The sequence below is a fragment of the Miscanthus floridulus genome, chromosome 10, assembly GCF_019320115.1.
Source record: "Miscanthus floridulus cultivar M001 chromosome 10, ASM1932011v1, whole genome shotgun sequence".
NCBI classification, from domain to species: domain Eukaryota; kingdom Viridiplantae; phylum Streptophyta; class Magnoliopsida; order Poales; family Poaceae; genus Miscanthus; species Miscanthus floridulus.
Genome location: NC_089589.1, coordinates 44,810,775 through 44,818,561, shown reverse-complemented (window position 1 = coordinate 44,818,561; position 7,787 = coordinate 44,810,775). Strand labels below are relative to the sequence as shown.

Below are 7,787 nucleotides of genomic sequence, written 5' to 3'. Positions count from 1 at the left end.
CAAATATTGCTGATGCAGGAGTACATACTAGTCAGCAGGGGTGAAGAAGCAGGCGATTCAGCAGATGATGGCTGATGCATGACCTCTCCTGGGATGTGGAGAAGAAGAGGGAGATGGGTAGTCCTGAGTCCTCACCGGAGGGATGTCGGGATCGATGGTGGTGGGTCGCCGCCCTCGATGGGAATAGCGAGTTGACGCTCCCCTGCGACGCGGTGCTCCTGCTCGACGCGGTGCTCCTACACGAGAGACTCTTGCAGGCTGATGCAGGCGGCCCGCTTAATCCCAACAGGCTTTGTTGACTGACCGCTTCAGTCCGCATCACAAAATGTAGGAGCCCGCAGGAGCTATTAAGCCTGTTTTTGCAGGTGGAACTAGCAGGCTAGCAGGTCGGCCCACATGTATCTTACTAATTTTATCTATTTGGCAGATAAGGTATAGTCAACTCCTAAAAAAAATAAGGCAAACTGGATTGGAATTCTGTTATAGCTGATAAGGAAACCAATAATATGCAAATCGGTTTGGTTAGGACCTTATCTGTAATTCTACCTCCGAGATTGTATATGAATGGATGAGTCCCCCAATCTGGATCGATACATCTTAGATATCCCCATCATCTCACCTAATTTACAATGAACCCAACATTTGGCGCACAAAGCAATGCAATACCTCTATGATTCGTGTGCTACATCTCTGATCTTCTTTACATGATACATCGATTACTTGTTGACGGTACAAAACACCAACAGTCGTATACGAAATGTTAGAACACAAAGGTGCCAAATGAATAAATAAAACAAGGAATTCATGCATCCCCTGCTATCCCTCGCTTTTTTATTATGATGCCTGGTGTGTCTTTATATTATGGAGAGTTATTGTTGCCAAGTTATTTTGCTTATTGATGATTTTTTTTTTGTCAAGAGCCGAAGTACTTTATTTCGGCTATGCATACCTTTGTGGATGAATTCATATCGTTGATGCTTTGCTATCGCCCTTAGTGTCAGAATATAGTCGATGATGCTTGTAACCGTCGTGCTATGAGAAGAGCCTTCATGGATGATTTATTTCGAGACTAAGAAGGCCATCAACGAAACTAGAATTGCCTTGGCAGTTAATGGCAGCCAAAGTAAAATCAAAATTACCTTGTGAAAGCCCTAGTTTGGTTTTGGATAATTTATAAAACCTATGCACTAACCTTTGTCATGAGTGATGATATGAGCTAGGTTGGTGCAATCCAAGTAAGGAGCATGGTGGCACTCAAATGGCGATGTTGATCACATGAAATGATGAAGATGACCACATGTGATGATGATCAAGTGCTCAACTTGGAAAAGAAGAAAGAGAAAAACAAAACCATATGAAGATCAAGGCAAAGGTATAAATATGGATTTTGTTTTAGTGATCAAGACACTATAGAGAGTGTGATCACATTTAGGATAGATGACCGTACTATTAAGAGGGGTTCTTAACTAGATAGTTCGGTCATCTAGTGCCACTAGGTGTTGGACTTCATGCATTGTATTTAGGCCTAGTGCACTTTGGAGAGCAAGCAAAAATATTTATGGAAAATGTTTTGAGAAATGCTAACTTGGCTCTAACATATTTTGAGAAAACACTTTGAGGGTTAGCAATGCTTGCATAAGAGTGTTAGACTGCTTCTGGATAGAATCGAGAATAAAAAATGCAGCTAAAGGAGGAGTTTGCGGGTGGTCACCGCCATGGGTGCGGCGGTGCACCGCCCTGGCCTGTCCGGTGACTGGCTAGATGTGGCCGAGAGCAGCACCTTCAGGGTGGTCACCGCCCCTACCGGTGTACACCGCCACTAGCATGGCGGTGCACCGCCGTAGGGTGTCCGGTGCCACCGTCCCTTTTCGGCAGAGAGCAGAGGCAACGAGGGGGGCACCACCATGGTGACGGCGGTGCACCGCCCTATTTTTTCAGAGAGGGCCGGTTTCGAGGATTTGGCTGGGATGGTCACCGCCACCCCTAGGGTGGTGCCACTGCCATGCCATGTCCGGTGACCAACGGCCAACGGCTAGTTTTCTAGCCATTGGGAAGTGATCATTGGGGCACCGCCACCCTAGGGGCGGTGTGCCACCGCCATGTCCGGTGCCCCCATGCAGACAGCTCCAAAGGGTATAACGGCTCTATTTGCTTGTATGGCTATAAATAGAGGGTGTGGCCGGCCTTGACCACTCTCTTGACACCTCATACACTTGTGCACACCCTTTGGAAGCTGAGCAACACACTCCACTCACTTCTTCACTTGATTTCATCATCTTGAGTGAGATTGGAGAGCCTCTAGTGCATTGCATTGAGTTGCATCATTGTGTGGCACTAGTTGGGTGATTTGGGCTGGTTGTGAGCTTGTTACTCTTGGTGTTTGTCGACACCTAGATGGCCCGGTGATTGGAGGATCATTGAGCGGAGTTGGTGATTGTCTATGGCCTCGATCGGTTGCTTGTGAGGGGTCTTGTGCCTTCCCCGGCAGAGCGCCAAAGGCAACTCTAGTAAATTGCTCGTTTCATTGAGCTACCTCACTTGTGGGTAGGTTCTTACGGTGTCCAATCATGTCTTAGCCACCGAACCACCAAGTGTTGGTTGACACAACGGGGACTAGCGTGCCAGCAAGCACGTGAACCTCAGGAGAAAAATCACTTCTCTTGCCATTGGTATTCTCCCGGTGATTGTATTGGTGATCTTATTGTGATTGGTTCATCCCTCTACACTGCGGTATAAACATCCCACTCACTCCTTTACTTACTTGCAAAGTAGTTGTAACAAGCTTTTTAGTGTAATTAGTTTTGAGAGCTGGTTTTACTTGCTAGCTTAGTATCACCTAGCGGAGCTCTTTAGTGTAGCATATTTGAGAGCTCTTAGTGAGTAGTGACATAGCCATTATTTGTGCCTAGTGATCATAGCAACTAGAATTGTTGAATAGGTGGCTTGCAACCCTTGTAGAGCTAGAACAAAATTGCATTTCACCTTTTAGGTTACTAACCACTTGCTCTGGTGTGTTTGTAGAAAATTTTTATAGGCTCTTCACTCCCTCTAGCTATTTAGGACCTTTCAAGTGGTATAGGAGCCATGGTCACCATTTGATTCAAGGCTTAACAACCTTCGGTGCAAAATATGGCTCAAATTGTATTCAACCATGTTGGGGGGTAAACCACCATTCTTTGATGGCACATCTTTTGACTATTGGAAGAGAAAGATGAAGATGTATCTTAGTTCAATCAATGACACGGTATGGGATGTGGTAGAGAATGAGTTTGTGATTCTTGACCCTACCAATCTCACCGACAATGACAAGATCAACAAACGATGCAATACCATGGCACTCAACACAATATACAATGGCATTGATTCAAAGGTGTTTGAGCAAATCAAAGATCTTGAAAAGGCAAGTGAAGTTTGGGTGAGATTAGAAGAAACATACGAGGGCACTTCAACGGGAAAAAGTGCCAAGCTCTACATGCTCAAAGACAAGCTATCAAACTTCAAGATGAAGGATGATGAATCCATTCTGGAGATGTTCTATAGGCTACAAGTCATCATTAATGATCTCAAGAGTTTGGATGAAAATGTGAAGGATGAGGACTTCTCTCACAAGTTTTTGATGTGTTTGTCAAAGAGATTCAAGAAATTGAGAACTATCATCTTTAGAGGTGGATTGAAGGATGCCACTTTAAATGAGGTGCTTGGTGATGTGATGACCGAGGACCAATACAATAGTGATGGTGAAGAGCTTTTGAAGGAGGAAGACAAGAATAAGAAGAGTGTGGCATTCAAGGCCGGCACTTCATCTTCCAAGAACAAGAGCAAGGGCAAGGCTAAGAAGGAAGAATCAAGTGATGAGGAATGCTCCAATGATGATAGTGATGATGAAGCACTAGCTCTCTTTGTGCGCAAGTTTGGTAAGATGATGAAGAAGAAAGGCTATGGTGCAAGAAAGAGAAGAGATCACTTCAAGAACAAGGAGTATGTGAGATTGTGCTACAAGTGTAAGAGTCCTGATCATGTTGTAGGGGAATGTCCATACAATAGTGACAATGAGGACAATGAGAAGAAGAAGATCAAGAAAGAATAGAAAGAAAAGAAGGAGAAGAAGATGACCTTCAAGAAGAAGAAGAAGGGTGGATCCTATGTGTCACATGAGATAGTGATACCTCCACCGATGATGATTCAAGTGATGATGACAAGGCATCTAAGAAGAAGGCTCTAGCAAGCATTGCTATCAACTACAAGCCTTCACTATTTGACACTCCATCATGCTTCATGGCCAAGGGCTCAAAGGTAAAATATGATGAGAGTGAAAATGATGATAGTGAAAGTAAAAATGATAGTGATGATGATGAATTCTCAAATGAACAACTAATGAACATGCTAGAACAAGCCGATTCAATAATTAACAAGAAAAGCAAGAAGTGCAAAGAATTGCAAAAGAAGTTTAGTGCTCTTGAGCAATCCTTTGATGAGCTCAATGCTACTCATGAGAGGCTAGTGGAAGCCCATGAGAATCTTGATAAAGCTCACACCAAGCTTGAAAAGGCTCACTCCTTGCTTCTTGAACAAGAAAAGGAAAGGGTTATAGTATCATGTGATGTGGCATAACTTGTGACATTATTGAAGAATCATTTTATGAACTTATTGTTGTTGCTCTCACTAACCCTTCTTGTAGCTCATCATCCACCACCGCTACCACTCCTACCTCTACTACTAGAGATGGTTTCACTTGTGATGCCTCACTAATAGTTGAGAATTAGACTCTCAAGAGAGAGAGGTGGATGAGCTCACTCATGCCCTAGGCAAGGCCTATGGCGGTGAGGCCCGCTTGCTAAAGTGCTTGGGTAGCCAAAGGTTCTCTCTTAACAAAGAGGGATTGGGCTATACCCCCAAGAAAGGCAAGGCAGCCTTTGCTACTCCCAAAGGTAGCTTTATGAAGAGCAATGGTTAGTTTTTGCAATAGATGCAAACAAGTAGGACACTTAGAGCAATCTTGCATAAAGAACAAGAACAAGAACAATGCTAATGTATCCTCAATTTGTTTTGATTCTTGTTACATGCTTACCAAGGGTGTGAATGGTGTGAAGGCTAAGTTCATTGGTACACCTATTGTGGGCTCAAAGAAGAAATCTATTTGGGTACCAAAGACCTTAGTAATTAACCTTCAAGGACCCAAGCAAATTTGGGTACCTAAAAAGAATTGATCTTCTTTTGTAGGTCAATTATAAAGCTAGAGAAAGGCATTAGGTGCTTGATAGTGGGTGAACACAACACATGACCGGTAATTCAAGAATGTTCAATTCAATTAATGAAAATGAGAGCAATGGGATTGATAGTATCACATTTGGTGACAATGGCAAAGGTAAGGTCAATGGTCTTGGTAAGATTGCAATATCCAATGACTTGAGCATTTTCAATGTGCTACTAGTAGAGAGCTTGAACTTCAACCTATTGTCGGTAGCTCAATTGTGTGATCTTGATTTCAAGTGCATATTTGGTGTGGATGATGTAGAGATCATAAGTGTAGATGGCTCTAACTTGATATTCAAAGGATTTAGATATGAGAATCTATACTTGATTGATTTTAATGCTAGAGAAGCTCAATTGTCAACATATTTGCTCACTAAGTCTAGCATGGGTTGGATATGGCATAGAAGGCTTGGTCATATTGGAATGAAACAATTGAACAAGTTGATTAAGCATGATCTTGTTAGAGGCTTGAAAATGTCACATTTGAGAAGGATAAGCTTTGTAGTGCATGTCAAGCCAGAAAGCAAGTTGGTAACACACATCCTAAGAAGAGTGTTGGTATTTATAAGTGCAAATAGAATATGAAGGATTCTGCAAGCGCACATAATACCATTGTAGCATTTTACCAGGAGTATTGTAGGTATCATTATTTATATTTTACCACAGGGAAACAATGGAGTGAAGACTTATTGAGTAAATAAAAAATATCTATCCATCAACATACCTGCATAGCTAGAGTAAGGGGTAAAGATAATGATAGTATTTAAGCATAAAAACACTCAGGGGATAGATCACTAAGATAAATAACTAGTCAACTCGAGAGAACAACGGGTGAGGTAGATTCCTATGATATTCTTATTACAGGATCAAAGTATATATATACCAGACTATAGTTAAGACTAACTCTACTCTTGTGCACTTCGGGATGCCGCTTAGATAGTAGAGCACCCATAATAGATAACTCTACTGACGCGACTATGGTCCTACATTTTAAGAACTTGTTCAATTCGGCGTGGACTACAAATTATAGATGGGACTGTCACCACCCGCTGCTACCACACAACTAGAGAACAGGATGTACTCATAGGCAGAGCATCATATAAGCACCTTGATTACACGAGGCTCGGCTACTTAGCCCAATCAATAAACTATAGCAGGCTAAGCGCTCTATGAACCCGCACACAAAAGTAATGATAACCTCAACTAAGCAAGATATATATTCAAAGTAAATATATCCATGTAGATAAGAATATGATGAATTGATAGTAAGTCTTACAAGATGTAGAAGTGAAGATACAAGGCTTTGTCAAGCCTCCAAGACTAGATCCAGAACTTGAGCATGGGCCCAACTCGACCCTCACTCCCGAGCTACTAATCTACTACATTGGAGAGCTCTAGACCTAATCCTCCTAGTGTGTGTTGATCTGAATGAGAGATATGAATTAGGATTTCCTAGATGGCTCTAGGGAGGGATAGGGGTTGCTATATATAGGCCAAGGTGGAGTAGGGGGCAAGGAATCAAGGTGGAGTAGGGGGCAAGGAATCGCCACGTCAACTCCCTCGATCATTGTTGGATGAACCGACCTAAAACTGCGTTATAATCAACGATGTAGATCATAGGAAGGAGTACGAGGTGGCAGAGGACGAGCAGGCTCCGTGGAAAGCCGAGCGGCCCCCTTGTGGGCCGGCTGGCCCACTATTGTGGCCATTTGACCCAAGCTTCGACGTGGTGTCCTATGAAACCTTCTAGAGTTGGCTTTTGTAGTTTTCACGGGTTGAATCACTTGTTGTCATCGGTTTGCTTGTTTGGAGTGTATGACAGTGGTCTCGGGAGCTGTTTTCTAGATAAATCCTCCTGCATATAAATATGTACCAAAACTTGTGGAATCCATTAGTTTAAACCCCTATTCCTATGTTTGGTGATGGAATTAAGTATAAATGTAGGTTATGTTGATGGTTTATAATTGGTATTAGTGGCCGTCAACAAGCTCCCCCAAGCTTAACCTTTGCTAGTCCCTGAGCAAAGCTAAACTCAACAATGGATCAGGAGTTGCTACAATATTTTCATGCCTCAAAAGTACACATGCGTTCAAACAAGAATTCTCCTCCGAATTAGAATAAACTGATCTGTCTTTCAAACTTACCCATATTACCTTCAACCATGGGGCGTCTTAGCCTTCACTTGGGTCTTGAGTAATTGAAAGACAGAACGATCAAGTCAAGCACTTTGTCTCAAATTCTTTGTTCAACCATTGTTCTGGAGTTTTTATAAGTTTTCAAAATAAAACTCAGATATTCCATTGTATGACTCTCTCAAGTCTCTCAATATATGTGGTATTTGTGGATTCTCACCAAGGCAATAAAGATGTTATGCCGTTTCTCTTCCTTCTACTAAGGCTTATGTGGAGTTCATAGGTAGGGAGAAAGCTAGAGCATACTTGCAATGCATATATTATAAAGTCAAACAATAGATCCAAAGAGAGTTGAGTCATACAATCAAATCAAGATGTGCATGTATGTGGAATATATGGTGG

General features: G+C 42.3%; 1 protein-coding gene across 1 annotated transcript; it reads left to right on the top strand.

Moving 5' to 3' along the window:
• The first annotated feature begins 3,151 nt into the window (after positions 1–3,151).
• LOC136488532 (uncharacterized) lies at positions 3,152–4,087 on the top strand. The gene is made up of 2 exons (XM_066485437.1): positions 3,152–3,875; positions 4,026–4,087. The coding sequence occupies exons 1-2, from the start codon at positions 3,152–3,154 to the stop codon at positions 4,085–4,087; spliced, it is 786 nt and encodes a 261-aa protein (XP_066341534.1).
• Positions 4,088–7,787: the final 3,700 nt, after the last annotated feature.

Excerpts from the sequence above, each read along its gene's own strand:
- LOC136488532 (XM_066485437.1), top strand. The coding sequence starts at position 3,152 with ATGTTGGGGGGTAAACCACCATTCTTTGATGGCACATCTTTTGACTAT. Across the intron at positions 3,876-4,025 it reads GGAATGCTCCAATGATGATA|GGGAATGTCCATACAATAGT; the intron begins GTGATGATGAAG and ends ATCATGTTGTAG.